Source organism: Acanthopagrus latus, chromosome 18, assembly GCF_904848185.1.
Source record: "Acanthopagrus latus isolate v.2019 chromosome 18, fAcaLat1.1, whole genome shotgun sequence".
NCBI classification, from domain to species: domain Eukaryota; kingdom Metazoa; phylum Chordata; class Actinopteri; order Spariformes; family Sparidae; genus Acanthopagrus; species Acanthopagrus latus.
Window position 1 is genome coordinate 23501213 of NC_051056.1, and position 25755 is coordinate 23526967.

The window sequence follows — 25755 nt, forward strand, 5'->3', positions numbered from 1 at the left end:
ATATATTAACAGTTTTAACATTCTTAACATGAGTGCGGTATTTGAGTGACTGTAGGTACAGCTCACCTTTCCTGAAAAACTGAAAAAGTACTTGTTGTCAAGCATGTATGAAAGTGACACCTTGCTAAAGCTTGTTTGACCTCACAAAGATGGCGCCTGTCGGGCGTCCGACCTGCCTCTTCCGGGTGTTGAATTCGTCACTATGACGCGTGACGCACGTACGTTCACCATACCATCAGTTGGCGTATGATAACAATAAACAACCCTGGAACAAGAGATACGCACCAACGGGACCTGCCGGCCGACTTCGACACGAACGTACCGAAAATATGAGCCGGGACAGCGGCAGACAGTTGGAGTAACGTCTCGTCAAGTGCCGTGCGAGTGTGGTCGCTCCTGGCACAAAGGATTTTCGAGTTTTTTGTGTCAAGCCGAGGGGAGAACTAGAGTTACGGTCTTCCCCTTCCTTAGCCCCCTCTAGCTAGCTGTGGCTCATTCCTTGTTTTTGCTCACTTTGTGTTAGTCTGTTATGCAGTTGCCAGAGGACTGTACTCGCACTCGTTCTCCTCCGCCACCTCTTCGCTCCCTCTCCCCGCTCTCTCTGGCCCTATGTCTCGCTGGCTGTTTCCCTGGTCAGGCTCAATCAAGAAACGGGCCTGTCGGTACCTCTTACAGCACTACCTCGGTCACTTTTTGCAGGAACGCCTGAGCCTGGACCAGCTGGGCTTGGACCTGTACAACGGCAGCGGTGTCATCAAAGAAATCAACCTCGATGTCTGGGTGAGTTTGTGACAGAGAGGAGAGGGAGAAGGTGGCTGACAACTCGGCAGCCCCCTGCAGTAGTCATGGTGTGTTTTTGACGAACTCGTGCACGCCTGACTGTTTCGCAACTGCTCTCGAGTTCAACAACAATCTCCAACGTCACGCTCCAAGCCTAGCTCGGTTTCTTCGAGGAAGTGCACTTGTGGGAAACACATCATCAGCTAACCCGATTAACCGTATCTCTCCCCTGGTGTATAAACACTTTTAATACAAACATGCCCCCCCCTTTGCCATGATGGCTTCACACTTAATGTCTGCATCCAGAGTGACAGGGCAAATATCCCTACTGGAAAAAAAAAAACAGCATAGACCAGTACCAAAACACAACATATGCTGGTCTTGCTGGTGACTTTTTTTTCCAGCAGGGATGGAACCAGTTGTCTCATTTCTTTCAGTTTGTGTTTCTTTCTGACGGCTCCTTCTTTTCTCCAGGCGGTCAATGAGCTTTTGGAGTCTCTTGGAGCTCCCCTGGAGATAGTGGATGGCTTTGTGAGCAGCATAGCGGTGACCATCCCCTGGCAAGCTCTCCTGACTGATCACTGCACCTTAGAAGTTTCTGGTCTCCAGATAACATGTCGACCCAAGTATCGCACCAGTAAGTTCGCTGAAAAACAGCCTAAACATGCATCGGTTTGCTGCAGGTTAAGCGAGGTGATCTTCTTATCAGACCTACGCATGCTGCCGTCCAAAAGTCACATTTATTGTAAAGACTAAATTGTCCCTGTGTTTGCCCCAAACTCTTCCTGATGTAGGACTCTTGTTATGCAGGTGAAGATGGATTAATGTCCATTTGGTAAAATTGGAAAAAATAATAAAAATGGCTGTTTATATCTTTCATAAGCTCAAGCTGTCATAGTCAAACAATTTGTTTTGTCAGAGCAACAGTCTAAAACCATAATAGTCCATGACTGTCATACATGAGGAAGAACAATGTCAAATGCTCATATTTGACTTATAGAACCACATATATACTTGCACACTTGTCAGCTTTTGTAATAATCGATCAATTTCCAGACAATATACACATTCGCTGGTCTTGTCAGCTCTACGCTGGTAGACAGAAAGCTGCCTGGATCTCCATGTGTGCATTGTTTATTTTATGTCACATAGTTTTTATAAAAATAGTCCCTGGCACAAAGATGGCGCACACATGTCACAAAGACCTCATGTCTGTCAAAGCAAAGAGAGATGATCAGAAAATTGGGGTATAAGGCCTATTTTGAATATTCAGTAAATCATGTAGACAGTAGCCCTGAAGTACAGAAATCACTGAACCCCATGTGGTTTTGTTCTTTACGCAGGTGGGGGTTGGGACTCCCAGGGCTGGTCTTCAAGCATGACCTCCAGCATGCAGCTGGCTCAGGAGTGCCTGAAGGACCCCCCAGAGGCATCCGAAGAGCCGCCTGCCCAGTTGGAAGGGCTTGAGATGTTTGCACAAACTATTGAGACGGGTGAGCGAAAGCTGAGAGAGTCAACGTTCAGACATGAAACTTTTTACCACAGTAATAATTTGGTACAAACGATTCCTTCCAGTGTAAAATGCAGTCCAGACACGCACAGTACAGCTAAGAATACTCAGTGCTAACAGACGTTTGCATGTCTCTCATCTCATCTGTGTTTGCAGTCCTTCGTCGTATTAAAGTCACCTTCATAGACACTATCGTTCGCATCGAGCACCATCCCCTGGACCTGGAAACAGGCGTTGCCTTAGAGGTGCACATCAAACGGTAGGTTCCTCCGAATGGGTCTGAAAGAAAATGAAAGATTATTTCTCCCCTTTTTTGTGTCCTATATTTTATTCATTTTTAATGTACTTAAACATGCTGTATTTCATTTTCACCACATTTTTAAATACTAAAGAGAGCATCCTCAAAAACAGAGAAAAGATTAGTCATGCAGCAGATTTCATGATGTAACCTGCTGACAGAAAGCAGCTCACAGGGCATTTTTTAAAAATGCAACTTCAAAGGTCACTTTAACACATTGGTATTGCTGTATTTATAGTAAAATCCTACCTGAGATGCCTGTTATTGGTTTCATTACACGCTCTAGAAACATGGTGAGGATCAGCACTGAAGGCTTACTTTATTTGTTCCAAGGAAGAACTGAATGAATGCAAAGCAACAAAGTTACTCTCACCGTTCTGACATCTGTGATGTTTTGCAGTTTGTTAGAATCGCAGAAAATAATCTCCCCCTCTCGTCCTCATTTTCTGATCTGTTTTCTCATCCGAACACTGGATTTGTTCTTTGTGTCCTTGAGGCCTCGTCGGAGCACAAACATAAAAATTGGTTGTGATAAAATATCACATCTTTAAAACCATTTAAAACCTTTACTTAAAACCAAGTATTATTATTTCTGCTGGTATTCTTTGTCTGTAAACTGCCCTGCAGGTGTTTGTGTATGTGCATTATTTGTACTGTGACTTCCTCATTTCAGTGTTACAGTGGGTAACACTGTGTTAGTGGGCCTCTTCTGTCAACGTACAAGTGTGAACAAGTGTTCTTTTAAATTAGCTGTGTTCATCAAGACATAGAAGCGTCCTGCAGCGCTTGTCAGGAAGGGATACAAACTGAAATCAAACTGGATCTGATTCACTTTAGTCAACAAAAATCAAAGAAGAAGCTTCTCATGATGAGCTGAAACGTAGCAGTTAGCATTATTCCTTTATTCTCTTCTGTCATACAAGTAAAAGCATTCAGATTTATACCCAGAGCTCCTTTTCATTTTTATCGCTCATAACCGGGTGCTAAAATACCTCTCTGTGATCACTAATATTGAAGCTCTTCCACATCAGCACATTTAATAGAGTCAGGGGAGAGAGAAAGCAAAATGGAAGCCAAGAATTAGATTCCATCTTCTCTCTGCTCATCAGCAGATAGGGAGAAGAGGCCCGTGCTCGGTCATGAACTTGAACTCCTTAGCCTTGAATTGTCAGACAGCCTCGGCGTGTAGATCATTTTAAACAGGCTCATTATTGACAAGGTCGTCCACCTGTACAGGGTTTTATCTGTGGCTACAAATAACTGCAGGCTATACTTAAGGTGTGTCAGGGGGTCTCTGACCTTGACATTGATGCATTTGTGTCATGTGGCCAGTGTCACATAGTAAACTGGGTGTATGACTTGTTTATTGATTTAGTGAAAGTCATTATTTTTGCTAATGATTTGATATATTTTCACTGTATTGTATTATACATTGTCTGGTCCTGATCAAATTACTTTTACAAACAGTGCCCATGTGACATTGCTCAAGCTGACTTTGCAAACTGAAAATAACTGAGCTAATTTTTTCATATTCTCTCTATTAATCACTGCGTAGCAATGGCTGGGTTTTCTGGGTTTATTTCCACGTGCACCACGTGTCCCCTGACCATGTTGCCATTTTCTAACTTTTTTTTTGCTGTGACACTGTTGAACCCTTTTTTTTGTTGTTGTGGCTTATTGACAAAGCTGCACGGGATTGCTCTGTTGGTCGAGGGTCATTGGCCAGAAGGCTTGATTTTTAACAGAAAAACTGATTTAAGGGCTTTGAAGCACTGGAACTTACAGCAGAACTGTAACGCAGCAACACAGGCCTAAACCACTGAGTCAGTAAACAGAGACAAAATGTTAAGTGCTACTTGTAGTGATCAGTATACCATTTTCAGGCCTGGTATCATTTCCATGAGCACTTTGATAGAGTTCTCCGCCTTGTGAATTTTTATCAAAATGAAAATCACATCTATTTAAAAGAATTTGTTTGCTGTTACCATGGAAGTGACTCATGGGTCATTTGCACAGGAGGAACAGCAGACAGTTCTTAATATCTTCGGGTTTTTTTGGGTTTTTTTTTTCCCCCAAGTATGTTTCTGAATCGACATCGTCATGGTGCTAAATAATGTGTGCCTATTTACACGGTTTTGCTTCAGGTTGGAGTACTTTGACGAGGCGGTGCGAGATCCAGCCAGCCAGACTGCCGTGCCTGTCGACATCCACCAGCCGCCTGCCTTCCTGCACAAGATCCTCCAGCTGAGCGCCGTTCAGCTGTTCTACGACAGCACCGGCACAGAACAGGTGAAGGACTTCACACTGCTATTGATTGATATATTATCTTTAAATCCATTTTTATGTCCTCCCCTTTTTTTTCTTCTTTGTTTATTAATTTCACACTGATTAGCAGGGTCATGAGAGATTAAGCAAGTCAAGAGCAAAAGGGGAATACTCAAAATAACAAACATTAACACATCGTTCGGCAGTACAGCATGATCCGTCCAGGAGGGGCTGATTTGGAAAAACTCATCACTGTGGACCTTTTGTTCTTTGAAGTTTATTTTGTGTATAAATCATTGGCAAATGATTTACTATTGTAAAGAAAGGAAATGTGCCATTATGCCTCCAACTGTGATGACTGTGCAGACATGAAGCAGAATGAAAACAGGAAAAAATGATACCCAACTTAACAAAACATTAATATAATTTAAAACTGGAAATGCTCATAAAATACTCCTAATTTCTCAGGGTCCTCCTGAGGAGGAATGCCCAGAATCCACCACAGCAAGTGAAGGAGAAGAAGAGGAGGAGGAGGAGGAGGAAGGAGAAGACGATGAGGATGAAGAGGAGGAGGAAGAAGAGTCAAAGCCCCGGACATCTGCTTCATGTCCTCCATCCCAGCCACTGCTCATAGGAAGCTGCTCCGGTTTCATCGAGACCACAGTGAAGATCAAACAGAACGACATGCTGCCCGGACCAAAGGTGAGTGTAAACATACTATAACCTCCTGAAGGATTTAAATACAACATTTTACTGGTAATTTACTTCTGTACCACGTCTGTTTCTGTCTGTTCTTCAGTTGGAGTTGGATGGGAAGGTGGGCTGCGTCCACATGCTGCTGTCTCCAGATCAAATAACACACCTGACAGACCTGCTCGCAGCCCTCTGCATCGACATTGGTACGTTAAAGCAGCCACTGTGACAGACAAGCCCCAATCACAGTCCAGGATGACATCTGCCATTTCTGTTTTACTTTTGTCATTGAATGCACCATCTGCAATTCTTCAGCTTTCATTAGCATCACAGAGTATGTTTAATGTGTCATGATGGTTAGTGGAGAGTACAGTCAGGTCATAGCAAGGCTTTGAATGATTACATCAATAGATTATGATTAAATCAACGTTTTCACAGATACTTTTCTCCATCTTTAGCACTGATGCTGACTAAAATGCACTTCTTATTTCTGGTGTCTGGCAACTAGAAGGTATTAAGTTGCCTCCAGGCTTTAGTAATACATCATGTAGAACCCCTCAGAGACAGGAAGACTCTGAACAGACACAGACAATAAGCCTCTTCTGTTTCCTCTTCAGTGCAGAGCTGGAGACTAAGGTCACAGACATCTATAAATGCCTCATTAACTTGAGGTCACACACTGCCTCGGTCTATCCTCACACACATTCATGACGCCATTTCTCTGTCCTCTCTCCTCAGAGCCAGAGACTAAGTGTGGTGGGGTGCACAGTCGTCCGTTGGACTCAGACGACCTGCGTATGATTGAAGAGGACCTCAGTAAGCAGTTGGGGTCCAGTCCCAGAGACAGGGAGTGGGAGGAGCCGAGCCTGGAGCCCTACATCACCGGCCTGGAGAACGGAGGTACACAAAGCAGCAGTGGTCCATCATAACCTCAGCAGGCCAGCTCCTTAAAGCGTGTCGTTAAGTCTTGCATAGCCAGACCTTTGTCCACAGTGTTGCACAGAGCTGGAGGCAGTCTGGCTGCACACATTATCCTTCTGGTACAAGTGGAAAAAACTTCCTCAGGCTTGTTTGGGTTTCTTTTAACCAATCACAGTCATCTTGGGTTGTGACAAGCCCAGAATGCAGCGAACAAAATTGATTAATACCTGCAAAAAAAGGTACTAAGAGCTAGTTTGCTTTCGTTGGTACCATTAGCACCACCTTGTATTATCAATCTGTAAGTTGTAGCTTGAAGGTTGTTTGTTGTTGTTTCCATAGGAACAGGGATTTTGAAGAAAGCAAACAGAAAAATCGTACCAAAAAAAAATGTAACATTCATAGACTACAGGTTAACACACAGCCTTATTAAAATTGAGCTTAGTCTTGAGCTCGCCTGTATAAAATGCGAAGACAGCCATATTCACACAGAACTAGTGTTACCAGGGGACCTCATGTGTAATTACCACTCTACATTAGTGTTTCATGGGACACAGTCACACAGGATAAGCAAAGTTTGTATTTTACTTGTATTCACTGGCATTATTCAGAATATTTTGTTATGACTTGAGGGTATCAAGGTAACATTTTAGGATGTTCCTTTATTCATCCCCTTTTTTACAGGTAACACAGCAGTACAGAGGGAAATAGTAGCAGCACAAGACTAAGTCTCAAAAAATAGAGACAATAATAAAGAGATTGTAACATAACATCAGTGTTTCTGAACCGGTAGGTCTGGTCTGCAGCAGCCACATTAGTAGTATAATTTATGGTTGTCATGCTCACTTCATGTGTTAGAGGCATACATATACATTTGCAGCTTATTTAGATAATGCAAAAGATGCTGTGTGGGTGTACACTAATATGAAAAACCTGATGTTGCTCCTGACCTTCTGTCATCACTCTAAAATGTCAATATAGTCGATCTCACAGCACAGCTGTTGAGTGTTATTCAACATATTATGAGTGGGGACTGAATTTAATCAATTGTTCGGTTGTCTGACAGCAGACAACAGATGTTTAAAAAGTCACCCAAAATTACCAACATGCTGATTCACGTGTCCCCAGGTAATACTAGTCTTGTACGAATTGGATTTTAGGTTCTTTTTGAAAAATCATTAAGAAACCTGGTGGTTGTGGAAATGACTGGAAATGAAACTCCGGCTCCTTTCCTTGCAGTAGTGTGCAAAGACGTGCTTGTGTACACTGTAGTATTTAACTTATCAGTGTGTGTGTGTGTGTGTCTGTGTCTGTGTCTGTGTCTGTGTCTGTGTGTGTGTGTGTGTGTGTGTGTGTGTGTGCTTGCAGAAATGTTCTTCTCCATGGGTCCTGGGGGAGGGATGACCAGTAGCGTGACGTCTATGCGCTCTGGCAGCGAGCTGTCAGATAGTGACATGGAGTCTTCTACACACAGTCTAGCCAGCTTCACACAGCCTGCACAGGTACAGCCTCTGTGTGTGTTTACAGTTTTAAGCATTATATAGATGACCAGACGTAGAGCAACTGTTGTTGTACAACTGAAAAAAACATCAGTAAATGGAAATTGATTATCTCTTGATTATTTTAATTATTTGAATAGCACAACAAGGGTTAATTCTGTTTCGTTGAATCACTGTTATTTTATCCTTTTCTCTGAAGGTTATCATGCAAATGTTTACAAATAACAGAGTGGGTAGTTTCACAGGATATGTTTCATTTTTATGTGTGTTTATATGTGCTCTTTAATAGACACTGAACTGAAACCTGTAAACGTGCTTATCAAAACACAAGCTGATTTCCACTTTATTCCCTGCCAGGGCATGGTGAACTGTTCCAGGAGATATCCTGTAGCAGGCTGTCTGTCAAGTCTTCCCCAGGCAAGCATCCGGACCAGAGGTAAAACCACTGCAGTGCCGAGTAAAGCGTTTATATCAGCAGTTTAAAGCAATCTGTTGGTCTCACTGTATCAAAAATATCAAGTTTCAAGTTTAATTTTAACATAAATACACCAACATTTACCAGCAAAGTTTATCTTAGAAGCAACTCCTCTCATCTTCATCATTGCAGGTCGCTCACACAGCGGCCAGGCAGAGCAGCTTAAGCCCGATGCGTTGTTGCGACTGACCCTCGGCGGCCTCACCCTAACTCTGCTGCAGGAGGACCCGCCCTCTAGGCCTGACGGAGCCTCATCATTGGCTCAGGTGTCTCAGGTGTTCTTCCGAGAGCTGGCCTTCTTCAAAGACAGCATGTTCAGCGAGAGAGACTTTCACCACCTGAGAGGCGGCTTTGCCAAGGCCTGTCCACTCTCTCATCTCAGGTGGGAAAACACAGACATATTTCTTCATCTGTGAGGTATAATTCATGTGGACATAGCTCTCCAGCATATTTCTTTTTCCCACAACATACACAGGAAGTGCTTTTGTTGGTTGTGTGGTGTTTTTTAAAAGTGAGAGGCTTGTGGGAGTTGAGAATTTCATGCAAAGGTGAGAGGATTCAGTTGATGACACTGTAAAATCAGTTTGTTCCTTTCTTAATAAGTGGCTTGTAGAAATAGATGTTTCTGAAATGCAATGACTCTTTGTGAGGGAATGTGTGACAAGTCTGAAAAGTCTTTATCATTTTACATGATTTAATTTGCAGCATGTAGGTGTGATATACTTGGTTTTTGCATCTACTTGCTCGTTTCTTCTCCGTTCTTTCTTTTCATTTGCTTCAACTCCCACTCTTACTGCCCTCAATGCATAAACATACACATGAGCGCGCACACACACACACACACACACACACACACACACACACACACACACACACAGTTGTTCAGGGCTACTGCAAGCTTCTTCTTGCTGAAAGCGACTGATCGATTCCCGTTGTCTTCTCTCTCAGAGTGACTGGAGCAGCTGTGCAGGTTGCTTGTGAGATGCGAAGCGGGATGCGCAACAGTCGGGCGGTGACCTCTGACCTTTCCTTCAGCAGACTGGAGCTGTTAGAGTGCCTCTGGGAGGACGGAAAGCCTCAGTACAGCGAGGTAGAAAATCTCTGTGTAGCTCTGATCCTGGCTGTCTTCACACTGTCAGACTTAAAAGTTATTGACATGTACATCTTAATGCCGTGATTCTGTTGTTTGTCAGGGTTAATATTAAGACTAACTTCTCAATATATAAATACTTCACCCAAATCAAAATTGATTTAATCAGATGAGAATCTTTCAGACATAACTGAACTTCTACCTGATGTCTGAAAATAGCTGATTGATGTTTGTTTTTCTGTTAACAAGCTGATAAGGGAATCATCTAAGAAGAACTTGTGTCTGTGAATCTCTTTCCAGTTGCTTCAGTTCCAGAAAGCTGGTTTGTTCACAGTTGGAGCTGCAGCCAGACCGTGTGCCCAGCTACACTATGGCCTCACTGAAAAACACCTACGTAGGGTACGCAATTACACACACACACACTCAAACACACACATTCTGACTTGATATGTGCAAAATCTTTCTTATCTCAAAAAAGTTGTATGAACCATAAATACAAGTGAAGCAAGTTTAAAAGTAAAGCAGCACTAATCTGTTGTTTTCTCATTAGTGTAGCTGGAAAGTTACAGGTGTTTTTTATGTTATCATGTAAACGGTATGTTAATTTGAAGTCTAGGATAAAACTTTCTGACACTTTTTTTGCCAGTATTTGAACACTTTCTCTGCAATAAAAAAAAAAATCAATATTTAAATTTTTCACTGTCACGATTGCATCCTTAGCAGCCTGCATAACACTCAGAAATAGCTTTGGCACCAGTGAAACTGTGGGCTGAAATCCACAACTATAACGATGCCAGTAATCATAAACACATTGATGCAGGCATTAATCTGTTTAAAAAGTTCTGTGAGAAACATTTATCAGGTAAAGGCTGAAATAATCATTAATTACACAAAAATATGTTATAAAAAAAACAACCTTAGCTACTTTACCTTTTAACATATGTGTGTGTTTATGTGTTGGCAGGGTAAACAGCGGGTGTTGCGGCGGGAAAGTGTCGTGCGGGTGGAGCTGGCGGAGCTGAGCGCTGAGCTGGACCTGGACGTCATCAGCCGGCTGGGAAGTCTGAGCAAAGCCTTCAGCTACTGTCCCACACAGACCACTGGACCTGGACTCGTGCAGGTGGTTGTTACAGCATGATTACGCCCAGCAGTAAAAAAAAAAAAAAAAGGCAGTTTGTAATGATGTTGGAAATACACATGCTTCATAGAAGTGGAGCCTCCTCATCTGGAGTAGATCACAGCATATTTGTTCAAAAATACATAGAATGGATTCTGTGAAAATGTGATGATATTAGAGAATCTCTTGTGGTTTGTATGCTGTACACTGATTGCACTTAATTATGGTTTGGGGCTATTTTTCTGTATAGCCGGCAGTCTATAATAGAAACCAGATCTACTCATATCTGAGCAGAAAAACAAATTAAAAACAACCCTGCAAACTATCATTTTGTTTTTAGTAGTCCACTTTGGTCATGCAGAGTCATGGATTTCTCTGTCAGCACGACAGAACTGAAAATAGAAAGAGTTAAAAAAAGAAAAAAGCTTAAAAAGCTAATCCATTCATGTCGGACCAATTTGTTTGTGCTGACTGAAGCATGAACATGAACCAAGCTGAGACAGGACAGCACACAGCCATGAGTTCAGGGATTGCTTCTGTAATAGATAAATAGGATTTTTCCCATCTTCAGAAGCAGTTATCACATTTTCTGTACTGAGGCTCCAGTTCTAAAAATCCATGTTACAGAAATGTCTTTTTTTCTGTCCTGTCAGACTCAGAGCACTGAGCTGTGCTCCTCCTTCACCCTCCTCTCCCCCCACGCCGTCCTCAAGCTTCGCTTCCCCATACCAGACCTGCGGCCTCTCCCTAAGCGCCGGCCTCCGACCCAGAGAGCGGTGCGGCAGGAGACCCTGGTGCTGGAGCTGATGGAGCTGGAGCTGAAGCATCAGGAGGCCCCCGACCTCCAGAGCGAGCAGACGGCCCCTGGACAGCCGTGGGCTCCCTGCCTTACCCAGCTGCTGGAGGCCTCCTTCACTGACCTGCACGGTGGGAACACACATGAACTCTGTGCCGTGGTTGTTTGTACTGAATGGAAAGTCACAAAACCAGCAACCAAAGATAGATATGCAGTATTTTGGTTGCTCTTAAGTAGTAGAATATATTGACTGTATAGATAGTATACTGACCGATTATTATTCTTCCACAACACATTGGAAATTATGATGCAGTCTGAGTTGTTGTCCTGTTGGTTGGCTGTTACACATCTGGTGAGCTTAGATCATGGTGAATTTACATTTATGGATGGTTTGTTTTGTGTATGTATAGCTGAAGTAGACCATCCAAAAAGTGAGATGCAGACAGAGAACTGATGTGTTTTGTCTCACCAGGGTCATACGAGGGCTGGGAGGGCGGCTCTTTCCCCTGTATCCGACTGAAGAAGAACCGTGACTCTCTGCCCAGGTGAGAACAGTTATAAACCAGCTCTCTGCATTACAGAAGCTCCCAAAGACTAAGGTCCTCCTGTCTAAACTACACTTATTAATGACACTTACTGTTTGTGTGAACAGGATATCGGTGCGTGTGCGTGGAGGCGAAGCTCAGGGCCCGGCAGCAGGTCTGGATGGGATGAACCTGGGCCTCGTCAGGGACCTTGGGGCCGCCTTCTTTGAAAGTCACTGTGAATTCAACGACAAAACCAGCTCTCCATTCTCCTCCAACCGCACCATGTTTGAAACGGAGGAGGTGCGTTGACACTCAGAAAAAACTATTTAGTTTATCAGCCTACAAATCAAGATTTTAGACTGATAGCAGTCCTCCGCCCTCCTTGTTTCAGATGGTGATTCCAGCCGACCCAGAGGAAATGAGTCAGTTTCAGACGCAGTGTGTTGCTCAGTGTCAGTGTGCTGTGGACATCAGCCTGCCGCTGGCCTACATCCTGCTGCCCAGCAAACAGGCCTTCCAGAGCATCTACAACAGGTATGTCAACAGAAGCACAAGTCTGATGGATGTCCACCAAGCTAACATTATCCCAGTATTCCCCCAAAAGTTGTTTTAAAGACTTTGTTATATTTTTCACTGGATTTTATGGAGATAAATTGACACATTACGGGGTCAGTTGTTAGAGGATGGACTTTATCTGCCTTTAGATTATTGCTTTTCTATTTTTACACTGCTGCTCCTGAGCCGTACTGTGATTAGTTATGTAAGAAATAGCCTCTTCCAGCTTTGTTTTTTAACTTTTGTATTGGTCTTGAATCCATAATTCATTTTCCTTATCCTACCCTTTGTCCAAAAGGATCAATAATGATCTGTTGATGTGGGAGCCTCCTTCTCCTTCAGCAAAAAGCCCCGACCACAGCCGCCAGCACCACGACGAATTCCAGCTGTGCAAGTCGGCCTTTAGACTTGGTGAGTTTGACTGTTTTGATGGAAAAACTTCAACATCGTGTAGATCTATTAGACATAATAACAACTAGCCTTCCAAAACATTCCCCCTCTCTGCCACAGACTCTGATTCAGAAGAGGACGAGCCTCACTTCTACTTGGCCAGTGAATCAGATGGAAGGTCTCAAAAGTCAGCTTCCCGGCCCAACCACAACCTCAGCCTCCTGTCCCTCACTGTGATCATCGGCAAAGGTCGCCTCCAGGCCAGAACAGACAGGAAGGTGAGCCATGTGGCTGCTAAACATATTATTAGAAGACCATGAGTTTAATGAGAGAAAGACGGTGCACTTACACCCATAATTGGCTTCATCCAGAGCTGGAGAATTGAGGTTTGAGACTTGAACTTGAGTTGAGTTTTTACACTATATGTTTTTTCTTAACACTTCTCCTTGACTTTTAAGACATGATAAGGTCAAGGAAATATGTGAAGGTGATTTGAAAAGACGACCGTGGTGCTTCAGGGAAATGTAGGAAGGCATTATCTCCTTTCCTATTGCGAAAGATGGTCCAGTGTCCTCTATGCAAAGGGGGATAATAAAGAAGGCAGTGAATGACCTCTCTCTAGCAGTTAAAGAATTTGACCTGCTCTTATCACGGCTGCCACTTAAATACTGCGGAGGAAGGAAGCCTTTTGTCTGCTGTGAGATTTGACTTACTTGAAACTTGATGGTAAAACGCAGAGGAGACTTGACTTGGTGAGCCATGAATACTGAGGAATGCAAGATATGTGTGTATTTTTGCCTTTTGGAGCTCTGCCAAACTGTCATCATAAATTATATCAGTGCCAGGATCGCACGCAACATCGGCATTACTGAATGCTGCTGCTGGCACCAGACTCACTGTAAGTTGCAGCTGCTGGCACCAGACTCAAATGTAAAAGCAGAGCAATTCAAACGAGAGAAATTAGCATTTCGTTAAGTAGCTTTCAGTCCAGCATGTCACTCAGTTTTCTTCCCCCGAGCCTCAGTTGTGAAAATGATTCTGGTGCAAAAGTCACATGTTTTTGTGCTACTCTTGCTTTTAAAAGAGCTCAGTTTCTGTTGAATATTTATGATAATTGATATGTTTTCATTTGCCTATATAATTCTTTATCAGAAATATAAATTTTTTTGCCACCCAGCCTGTTTTAAAGAAGACGTCAGCATGGTAGTAGTATTTTTTGTGTTACTTAACCATTTCCATTCTCGTTGCTTCAGGAGGACCAGAGTCATGGGGAAATTGCGCTCGACCTGGAAGGGGGGAAGATATTCAGTGTGGCGCAGCACCAGAACGATCCCAATCTCAATTTCCTGTGCCTGGAGAGCAGACGAGTGGAGCTCTACCATCGAGGTGCACATCGTCATGTTGTTGGCAAACATTTAATTACAGCATAATTCATATTGTCATAACAGATTTAAGTAGAAAATGTTAATGGTACTGTAAGTTCTCGGTCATCAAGCGCACAATTACATGTTTCTGTCCCCCCCCACACACATACACACACCGCTACAGCTGTGGTGAAAGACTCCCCCATCCCACAGCGGCTGGAGATGCCCAACTTCACTCCCCCAAAGCACTTGGACCCCACCATCTACCCCACAGAGGTGGGTGTGAGCAGTGTGAGCGGCAGGGAAGGAGAGCCACAGATGTTGTCCACAGCCATCAAAGTCACACTGGACCCTGAGAGGAGTGTCAAGGTACATCCTCCTCAAATGCCTGTTTTTGTTTTGTAGCTGGTGTAAGTTTGAAATTGTTTGAAACAGTGTATGGTTCTGCTTATTCTTTTAGGAGTTCCTGGTCGCCCTCCGACTTCAAGGTGCCACCATGCGACATTACATGACGCAGACCAATCACAGCTGGCACGAGCAGGTGAGAAGCAGTACAAGGAAACAAAAGTCAGATCAGAGAGTCTTCTCGATATCTTCTTGTCTTCAAGAATTCCTCCCTTAAAAAAAAACTGCACTTAAACTCAATTGCAAGCAATGTGTTGTGCAATTCCAGTTATATTAATCATTTAATTTCCAGGCATTTCAAAGTGTTTTATTCATTATTCACTTAATAAAAAATGTCAAGGGGAAACAGCTGAGTGATTTTCAGTTCTCTTGGAGATAAACCCAGATTTGAAGCTTGGGTCCTTGAGATTCTTCTCTCTCTAGACCAACATTTTTGACATTCCATGTTCATTCAGAAATAGATTGTATGAATGTGGAGTGTGAGGGAGTGAGATGCCATTTTCTCTAGTAGCAATAGTCAGAGTGCAGTGGAGTGCTCTGAGGATGAGATGCAGCTGCCTTCCTCTTCATTATCCTGTTGCTATTTGAACTTGAGGCATTTTAGCAAACTAAACAAAATGTGTTTTATCCGCAGCTGCATCATTGGGTCGAAAGTGATTTTGGACATGTTGTAAATCACTGATGTAGCCAGTGGTTGCAAAAGTATTCAGGTCATTTCCTGGTTTTCTATTACACCTGTAAGTAAAGTACAAATACTACACTTCTACAAGTCCTGTATTGAAAATGTTGCTCAAGAAAAGGTATGTAGATCTAATCAGGAAAATGTACTTTAAGTATTAAAAATTCAGGTGCTAAAAGCAAAAAATGCCCCCTATCACTGTTACATTGTTATATTGATATTTCTCATGCATTAATTTAAAAGCATGATTTTGCAGTTGTAGTTGGTTGAGCTTGAGTGTTTTTGAGCTGTTTTGTATAGGACTCCAACTACTGATTTCGAAAACGATCCTCCTCATATCTGAGAAGTTGGAACCATGAAATGTTGTTGCATGAAAAAAAAAAGAGGCTCAAATCAAAATATGGCAATTGATTAATGAACTTATTGTTTCTCCTGTTGGGTAGTTTAAGTTATAGTTTATCAGCTGTTTGGGTTCAAAACATGTGAATTTGTTAAGTAAAATAATTGTAGTTGAGTACAAATTAGAATATTTCCCTACGTAATTTGGAGTAGAAGTAGAAAGTCGCTTGAAAATAAAAGAAGAAGTAAAGTACAAGTATCAACATTTTTCCTAACTACAGTGCTTAGGTAAATGCACATAGTTACGTTCCACCACTGGATGCAGATGTGGATTTACAGGAAGTGTATACAGCAAATAAAAATATCAATTGCAGTTAATGAGAAAATAACTGAAAGGTATTGGAAATTACAGAATGACCACAGAGCGTCAGCCAGAGAGCTGGAAACGGATAACTTGACCGGGAACGTTAAAGCATCTGCGCTGAACGTCTTCTTTGCCACACAGATCCCACCAGAACTAGAACTGCAGCCCTGCCAAAAACAAAACCCACTTCTTTCCGTTCCTCCTCATTTCTTGCTCCTGGAGTTAATAAGTATATAGTATTACACTGTAGCTAGTAAAGTATGATTTAATACGACAAATTGCATAACCAAGCAGACCTGCAATTTGTTCTGTTTTATTTTCCAGTTAAACCAGTTGGCTTGTGCAGAAAAAAATTCAAACCGCACTCCAGAGTCCAATCGGAGTGGATGAATTTAAAATGCGTTCCTATTTCCAGCTGAGTCTGTGCGTGTTTGTTTGTTACAGCTGGTCGACTTCCTGGATGTCATCGACGATCCCATTCTGGGATACACTGCACCTGCCGTCATCACTGTCCTCCACACACACCTCGCTACCTGTGCCGTAGACTACAGGTATTTATCTAAAAAAAATAAATAAAATGTTAAAATGTTAGTGAACGTTGTACCTTTCTTCTTTCTCACAATTTTTCTGTGTTTCAGACCTCTGTATCTGCCACTGCGAGTATTGTTCACAGCAGAGTCCTTCTCTCTGTCCAGTAACATCATTGTAGACACTGCCACCTTCCACCTCAGGTACGGTTCACCAACTAGACTTGAAGATTGAAGATAGACTTAAATCATTTTACCCCACAAATCACAATATTATACATGTCAGTACATATTTTGAGCTGTTGTTGACTCTCAGGTTTGTAAGATCTTTGTGTGCTTTTTGTTTCCTTTCCTGATCAGATTCATCCTGGATGACTCTGCTCTCTACCTCTCTGACAAATGTGAGACTGACACCGTGGACTTGAGGAGAGGTACAACACATGACGAATATGTGTGCGCTGGGTGCTTTCATTACAGCATAGTTGTAGAAAATACTGTGTTCTGTCATCAGCAGGTGTGTACTCTCTCATAATTCTGGCTCTTCCTACAGAATAATGTGGCGTTGTTTTCCCTCTGCCCCAATATAAATACCTGCTGTAGTTACATGTTTGTGTGAAGCAACACTCAAACTACGTTTATTACTTTCTTCTCTCCACCTCATTTCTTTAAGGATATGAGAGGGAAATTCAGCATGTCCGGTGTTGTCTGTAGTTGCTATGATGTGTGGAAACTGGAAAAGAGATACCGCTGTCTTTGCAACAGTGGCACCAACAATAATATTACTTGGGCAAGCAGTGGGTGGAAAGTTGACAAGAAGTCTGTTTCCAGTTTAATTTCACAATGAGGAGAACAAAATATAATAATTCTCTCCTCTTTTATGGACCTGTGTGTTTGGATGTGAATGATGGATATCATCATCGTGGATGTATGACGTTTGTTAGCTGCTTTTACATTAACTTTACCTTTTGGCTCTGTCAGACATGTTGCCTGCTACTTTGATCAAGCAGTTTTGAGTTTGTGTATCTTAATTATCCCAAAATACATGTTTTAAAGGGAGGTCATCTGACAATCATTGACGTCTTACATTGGACCCAATACAGCAGGCAATGTGACATGATTCTTCTGCTACTATTATTGACTGCTTTAATGGAGTAAAAACCTCCTTATGTCTTTATGTCACAGACTACGTGTGTGTTCTGGACATTGACCTTCTGGAGCTCGCCATCACCACGTGGAAAGGCAGCAATACGGGCAAACTGGTGAGCGCTCGGCTTCTATTTACATACTTGTGTCTCCTTCACATTCACTCAGCAGCCTCGAAACACTGCAGCATTGAAATAATCGCCCTTGCCAGAGAAAATTTCAGCGTAAACAAAACATTATAATTTAGTTCAATTTCCTTCAGAAACCACTAACGAGAGCAGGCCCCATGTTTATAAATATTTGTGTTACCATAATGAAGTTTCAGTATAATAATAGCTTCAGACAGCAGTTTAAGACCAGGATCACCTTTCAGTCGGACATGGAACCAAAACCATCCAAGCAAGCGTAAACATGTCATCCCTCGACAGTGATGCAACCGTCTTTTTAGCCAATCAGCAATAAGTTATAAAAGTGTGAGTAAGGTCTCGTTAAGTCTGTTATGTAACAATGAAGTAATGTTTTGTATCTCTGTTTGCATTGTCTAGTCTTTTTTTAGGCATTTCTCTCTTCAATCAATAGGTTATAAAGTATTAAATCTAGTAATTCAGATTTTTTTTTCATAATTGTGAAATCTGCATCTTCCCACCAGATTGCTGTTTCTGAGTCATAGTTCTGACATTTTACTTGAACCATTCATTGGAATTTGGAATTTAATTCAGTCATCAGATGTCTAATCACCTCAGCTGATGAGAAAATCTTGTCAGTTTTTTTTTGAAAAAGAAAATGAAGAGATTCCAAATCCTTTGAAACTATGTATCACTGCTACTAAACGACATGTTGTAGCTGCAAGATTGAATTCTCAACAGAATAACGGTTTGATTGATGATATTTGTTACTTGATGGAATTTAAGTAATTATCCTGTTATTCATTTAAATATTCTTCTTCCGTGTCCTCCGTTTGTTCTCCAGTCTCAGCCTCTCTTTGAGCTCCGTTGCTCCAACAATGTGGTTCACCTTCATACCTGTGCTGACTCCTGCGCTGCCCTGGTCAACATGCTGCAGTACCTGGTCTCCCAGGGTGACCTGCACCCTCCACCACGTCACGCCTCGCCCACTGAAATCGCTGGCCAGAAACTACCAGTAAGATGAACGTATTCGCCGGAGAGTTGAAATAACGAACCTGAGAAAAGCATGTTGTTTGATACTGTATTTCTGACCCAAGGAGTAGTGAATGCAGTGATGTTGCAGAAGTGCTGACAAGAACAGAACTGTGTCATGTTAGAAGAGAGGTATGAAGACGCCATAGAACTGTCTAATGTCTGTGTCATTTTCTGTCTTGTTAGCTGTCAGAAAGTCCTGCGTCTGTGCTGCCCTGCCCTCCAGCTGAAACCGCTGAGATCAACCAGTACGACCTGGCTGATGCCTTAATCGACACGGAGAAGAGCCACAGAGAAGAGAGCTTGGATCCAGGTACCGTTAAGTTTGCTTGATTTATGCATCTGAACATCCCAACAGGATATCGTTGCTTTAAAAATCTGCAGTGAAGTACATTTCCATGTGTACAGGGGCAGAGGACTGTGAGCTGATTTATTTAAACTGGTTTCCGCAAAGGTTGCTGTAGTTTGACAGAGACAGAGGAGTGTATTTTTAAACATAGATGAATTAACTGAATTTTACTTTAGCAAAGAAAAAATACAACTTACATACACACAATATAAGCTGCTATGAAAAAGGGTGGAGTGTTTACAAGATCTCATGATGTTGAAGATTTACGGGACTGACAGTTTCTCTGTGTTTGTTCAGGTTCACCCTCCATGCCCAGAGGCTCTCCTGTCTCCGTGTACCTGTTTCCTGGTGAAGCCCCGAAGCACAGACCCGTCGTCCTGCAGGACGAGGACTCTGAGGTCGACGGACTGGTTGCCACAGCAACAGAGGCAGAGGCAGACATGATGTCAGACGAGGGCTCTGAGGGCTCCACCGACAACGACGACTTTTGCATCTTGGAGGCTCCCGGCATGGGCATTCCTGTGAGTCTCTCACTGATTTCATTGTCGTATTTCTTTTGTCTTCCCAGTTCCCAGTAAATAAGTGAGAGGAAAGAAAATACAACCACAAGTTCCAATACACTTAATTAAACTTAATTTGAAGATCAAAATATATGTGCGTAATATTCAGCATTGAAAGCAAAGCTAAACTGTTGTTTTGACGGCTACTACACATTCCCCTTTTCATAATGAATCTGTATGCTTACTCACAAAATGTGCACACATGGGATTTGTTACAGCCCAGGGACGGGGAGCCCGTGGTGACGGTGTTGACCCAGGGGCCCATCAGGGTGAAGGACAGTCACTTCTCCAGACCTCGAGGCAGCTCAGATCTCCTGCGAGCCCCGAGCCGCTTCCCGGTGCCTCAGAGCAGGGTGGTGCTGCGGGAGATCTCTGTGGTCTGGCATCTCTATGGGGGCAAGGACTTCGGTGGCAAACCCATGTCCATACATGCCCAGCATGCAAACAGGTAACACACAGACACACAGGGCATACGTCAGTGGTCATAATAACTGTTCTCCTGCATGTGTTGCTTGTTCAGTTTTCCCCCACACTCCTCTCCCCTGATTGTTGCTCTATCTATGTCTTCATCACTCTCCAGAGGTCGTCCAGCTCCTGCTGGTGTCCGAGGGTCTCCGTCTCGCTCCGTCACTTCCTCTCGTCCCCAGAACTCCTGGCGCTGGGCTGGAGGCAGCGGCCGTGAGCACACACTGCTGATGGAGATCCAGCTCACCAAGGTGGGTGTAGAGTGTGTGAGCATCCTCTCGAAATGATGCAAAACTGAAATAAGAAGTGGTTGTCAAGCGATTTATCTTAAATTTCAGTAAACTTCAAGTTATGAAGTGATTTGACAATAAACTAACATACATAATTTAGGCATCTGTGTATTTAACTATAAGATGCTTTTTTGGATTTGCAGACTTTTTTTGTCTTGATCCAGTTTCATTTATTTCATTTCAGCTGTAAATTTATGTTTGAAATGACATCAAGGACGCTTTGGGAAATATGTTAATTCGCTCTCTTGCTGAACAGATCAATAAAACTCTTTCATCCCTATTTTATTACCTTTGGACAGAGTCGTGCTCTGCATCCAGTTTTTTTGCTGATCTAAACTGCTGACTCCAAATATACATCATACAGATTTATAAGTGCTATTGAACTTCTCATCTAACTCTTGGCAAGGAAGCAAATAATAATAAATTTTAAAAATCTCAAACTGTCCCTTTAAATTCAACTTGAAACTCACTTTAAATGTGTTCAAACTGCCTCAGTAAATCTCCATCTTCAAATTCCTCCTGTTTGTCCTCTAGGTGTCCTTCCAGCACGAGTCCTACGCGGTGGCAGTGGCAGGACAGGACGGGGACGGGTCAATGGCGCCCGGGGTCGGCGTCGGACCCGGTGGCGAGCAGCCGCTCTCCAGGCAGGTGTTCATCGTCCAGGAGCTGGAGGTTCGAGATCGACTGGCCTCCTCTCAAATCAACAAATTCCTCTACCTCTACACCAGCGAGAGTATGCCCCGCAGAGCCCACTCCAACATGGTGAGACAGCAGAGAGGCTGTGGGGGAAGGAATATTTGTATCGTATCATTTCATTTGATATTGATGGTGTGATTTGTTGTTATAGCTGACGGTGAAGGCCCTGCAGGTGTGTCCAGAGTCTGGCCTTGGTGGTCCAGAGTGCTGTCTTAGGATCAGCCTGCTGCCGCTGCGGCTAAACATCGACCAGGTAACTCCGACTCCTGAGGCTGAATATTGGCAGAGAGTGTCGTCATCATATCATATTGAATGACACCCCACAAATATGGCTGCAGATCTAGAATAACATTTTGGTTGCACTGTGTAGAAAAGGAAGTAAATGACTCTGGCTCTCTTTTCTATGTTCAGCCATCTGAGAAGCAAACAACACAAACAAAACTGAGTGTGGCAATCAGTAATTACCGTCCATGCCAACACCAGACTTGTATCACGTTGGAGGTGGCAGTTTAAAGTAGTTTACTCTACAAAATGAGCCATTACACGTGTTACAGAAATATCTTTGTAGAACATTGATCACTTGATACCATTTCATTCTGACAGGCGCCACTTGTTTTCTCCTGCAACGTCTCTGCGTCTAACCAACGTTTTATTTCTGTCTCCTTTCCAGGACGCACTGTTTTTCCTTAAGGACTTTTTCAGTAATCTAGCTTCCTATGTTAACCCTTACCTGCCTGTGGACCCTGCCACTGAAGGTGAGCTGCTGATGATGTTGGTTTTTGTTTTATTGTAAGGACTTGGTTCAAAGACATAAATATTAAGATTTGAAACGAGGTCTGTCATTTCATGTAGTCTGCTTTGATACGAATCATGATCTGATGACATGTAATTATCTGTACTTCACCTCCATTATTTTCAGTGAAGGCAGACCCTTCCCAGAAGGCGTCTGAGGAGGCGGAGTCCGCTGCTGGTCTGGGACCTGATCTCACCGCTTCTGTTGAAACTACCTACAGCGAGCAGAGCTCCTCCTCTGCCGGCTCCACCTCCTCCTCCGACCAGCCAATTTACTTCCGGTACTGAAATACTTATTCACCAAAAATCTGATTCTACTTTGGTGAACTAGTTATGGCTAAAAATTAAACATGTTTTAAATAAAGGGTTAAAATCCTTATTGGCGCTCTTCCTCTGCTTTTTTCAGGGAGTTTCGTTTCACCTCTGAAGTGCCTATCTGGCTGGACTATCAGGGCAAACATGTCGTCATTGAACAGGTGAGAGATCTTTCAAACAGCTCATCTGTCACTCAGCCTCAGAAGGATGGATTTCTTTGGATTTGACCAGGAATTTTCCAGGTTTACTGTATTTTCACACTCTGTCTCTCCTGCTCTTTGCTCACAGGGAACGTTTGCAGGGATTCTGATCGGTCTGGCCCAGCTCAACTGTTCTGAGCTGAAGCTGAAGCGGCTCTGCTGCAGACATGGGTAGATAAGCACACCTTCTTATTAACACTAGCTTATCATGTTTAAAACCAGGGAGATTTTGAGTTGTAAGTTCCTTCTGCAACACTTTCTAGGCTCCTCGGTGTGGACAAAGTGATCCAGTACGCCGTCACAGAGTGGCTGACAGACATCAGGAAGAATCAGCTGCCGGGCATCCTGGGAGGTGTCGGGCCCATGCACTCGGTTGTCCAGCTGTGTGAGTTGATGCTGCTTGTTTCTGCTGCAAACACATCGTGCCAGCTTAACATTTACACGTTCTGTATCCTGTTGTGTCTCTCGGTTCATTCCCTTTTCCCCTCTTTCTCCAGTCCACGGAGTGAGGGATCTGTTCTGGCTGCCCATAGAGCAGTACAGGAAGGATGGGCGCATTATCCGAGGTCTCCAGAGAGGGGCAGCGTCCTTTGGCACCTCCACAGCATCAGCTGCCCTGGAGCTCAGCAACAGGCTGGTGCAGGCCATACAGGTACTCAGTCTGTACAGGATTTTTAGTGCAGGTTATGACTGTTAATAAAAATTATACAAGACTATCAGGCACATTGATGACTGACGTTTTAACGTATAAATGTATAACGTATTTAGTTGCCTAAAAGCTCCATTCTGCTCGTCTTTCAGGCCACAGCAGAGACTGTCTATGACATCCTGTCTCCAACTCCCCCCCTGAACCGCTTAGCCATCACAGAAGGCCGGGCCCCCACCAGCCGGCCCCGCAGGGCTGCTCAGCCCGCAGACCTCCGAGAGGGCGTGGCCAAGGCCTACGACACCGTCAGAGAGGTGCGCTATCTAGCATAAGCCCTCAGAATTGGTCAAAACATGTAGAGAACACTAATTAGTTGATCAACTGAGAAACTGATTAGCAAAGATATTGAATGATAGCTTAAATGTGTATTTTTCTGATGGAAATGGAATGGGAATGGAAATTTACTGGTTTTAGCCTCTCAAATGGAACAATTTACTGCTTTTTTTCAGTGGTATTAAACTGGAAATATAATCCAAATTCAGCACATTGAGTAGTAGACCAAACAACCTATTAAAAAAAACGGATTAACCTGTATTTATTTCAGTAGCCTGTTTTTTTCTGTGCCTTTAAATGGCTTCAAACACTAAATCTTTTGACTCTCTACCCTCCAGGGAGTGATTGACACGGCTCAGACCTTGTGCGATGTAGCATCTCGCGGCCACGAACAGAAGGGTCTGCCCGGCGCTGTGGGCGGCGTCCTGCGGCAGATCCCGCCCACCGTGGTCCGACCTTTAATAGTGGCCTCTGAAGCCACATCCAATCTTCTTGGTGGCATGCGGAACCAGATCAAACCAGACGCCCGGAAGGAGGATTTCCTCAAGTGGCGCACGGAGGAAGGCCAAGAATGATGCCGGCTTTTTTGTTTTGTTTTGTTTTGTTTTGTCTGTGTGAGAGAGAAAGTGTGTGTGTGTGTGTGTGTGTGTGTTTGTGTTTGTGTGAGATCATGATTCGGGAAAGTCTCAGCTAAGGGAGCGAATGTTTATTTGCATGTGTGTACGGACTAATGAGAGTCAGTGTGTGCTCCAATGCAAAAACAAAGCAATGACTAACGACTACTGCAGTTAGATGTGGCTCCATCATTCATGGACTGAACCAGATTTAGTCATTCTGTGCTCTCCTCATATATCCTTTCCTCAGTAATACACTATTCTGCAGATTCTCCTTAATGTCTGTTCTAACATATCATCGTCAATCTCAACTTTCTTCATCAATCTGACCACTGGCAGGTGGGATAATCACTTTCAAGTTGTCCTTGTTCACAGATTGTGGGCACTTCATGTACTCTGAATTGAGCTGCTTGAAACTGTTTGTATTCTAATTTAAAGATTTCTGGCACAATTTTACCAATTTTTCCAAGGTAAGGCACGGACAAAAAGAGAAATGATTAATAGTTCAAGTGTTATTTTGAGACCAATGTGTTTCAGCTTTTGTCGACTATTTCACGAAACTTTGAAGTCGGTGAACTTCTGGCAGAAATCCTCGCTGTTTGTCTTCTTGTTCACTAGCTGTGAAGAGCATCACTACAAAGGGTTTCCAGCTGATTAATTAAGAAATCGGTTCACTCTTTTTCAGATGCAATGTGTGATAAAGCGCTTCAGTCTACTTGGTGTCCATTGGGGCTAACAGTGGAGACAGTGAGAACATTTTTAACGAAGTGTCCTTTGCTAACACCTTCCAGATGTTGGCAGAAGGTTTTAACCCCACAACACAACGTCTTTCTCGCAGCTTCGGTCCCTCCATGCACCTGCTTCTCTCAGTGCTGTTATTCGTGCCATAAACCTTGCAGAGTGCCCTTTTTAAGTAGTTTTGTTTTGCCTTCCTCGACCTTGCCCCCGCTCTACTACAAGTATAACACACACTGGCTGGTACTGATACACACTTGACTGACGGACATGTTTCCTGACTGAACAGAGACAGTGAACCTAAACTCTGTAGCACATTTGATTCTGTCCAAGCTTCACAAAGTGAAGTTGGACTAGTCATCTGAAACTCGTGGTAAACTGTCCAGATGTCAGCCAGTGGTTCTTCAGAACTGCTTCGTCCACTTCTTTAGTTGCCTTCCTGCATTGTTTTTTTTATGTTTCTTTACTTGTTTTTTTTTTATTTTGACAAAACATAAGTATTGTCATACTCGTTTTCAAAGTAAGAGTTAAGAGGATGTGAATCTGGTGACAGTGGAGGATGAAAAATCTAGGGTTTTGTGGTTTAAAAACGTTTTACATTTTTATCTTTTTTGTTTAATGAGTGTAAGGGATATTTGTCCCTATGTGCGAGCGTGTGTGAATGTGTGCGTTTGTGTGTGTGAGTGACGGTGTGTTTGTGTGCGTGCATGATGCATGTCTGTGAGGTTGATGGGTAGATGCTTGTTACTCCTCTTGTGTGTAATTACTATTTACTATATCATAAACTGTATGAATGACCTGTATAATACAAAGACAAGGAGTATACAAAATTAATACAAAAAATAAAAAATTTGAGTATAAAAACTGAA

The 25755-nt window shown here is 43.0% G+C and overlaps 1 protein-coding gene across 1 annotated transcript; it reads left to right on the plus strand.

Moving 5' to 3' along the window:
* Nucleotides 1–231: 231 nt before the first annotated feature.
* On the plus strand, nucleotides 232–25755 carry atg2a (autophagy related 2A). Its single transcript, XM_037078142.1, has 42 exons — nucleotides 232–780; nucleotides 1255–1417; nucleotides 2124–2273; nucleotides 2447–2549; nucleotides 4733–4877; nucleotides 5322–5555; nucleotides 5653–5752; nucleotides 6285–6446; nucleotides 7833–7966; nucleotides 8321–8399; nucleotides 8571–8820; nucleotides 9387–9528; nucleotides 9829–9927; nucleotides 10493–10648; nucleotides 11299–11572; nucleotides 11914–11986; nucleotides 12094–12268; nucleotides 12360–12502; nucleotides 12822–12934; nucleotides 13034–13191; nucleotides 14167–14299; nucleotides 14462–14646; nucleotides 14738–14818; nucleotides 16509–16615; nucleotides 16703–16795; nucleotides 16952–17022; nucleotides 17774–17850; nucleotides 18704–18874; nucleotides 19078–19204; nucleotides 19538–19761; nucleotides 20019–20248; nucleotides 20381–20516; nucleotides 21090–21317; nucleotides 21403–21504; nucleotides 21922–22006; nucleotides 22171–22324; nucleotides 22450–22519; nucleotides 22647–22729; nucleotides 22822–22943; nucleotides 23056–23210; nucleotides 23360–23518; nucleotides 23876–25755. Exons 1-42 carry the CDS (start codon nucleotides 610–612, stop codon nucleotides 24110–24112), a joined length of 6054 nt encoding a protein of 2017 aa, XP_036934037.1. The 5' UTR covers nucleotides 232–609; the 3' UTR covers nucleotides 24113–25755.

What these genes read in the sequence shown, in the direction of transcription:
- atg2a (XM_037078142.1), top strand. Translation starts at nt 610, where the DNA reads ATGTCTCGCTGGCTGTTTCCCTGGTCAGGCTCAATCAAGAAACGGGCC. An exon ending in AAATCAACCTCGATGTCTGG is followed by an intron (nt 781 to 1,254) that starts GTGAGTTTGTGA and finishes TCTTTTCTCCAG; the next exon opens with GCGGTCAATGAGCTTTTGGA. An exon ending in CCTACGACACCGTCAGAGAG is followed by an intron (nt 23,519 to 23,875) that starts GTGCGCTATCTA and finishes TCTACCCTCCAG; the next exon opens with GGAGTGATTGACACGGCTCA.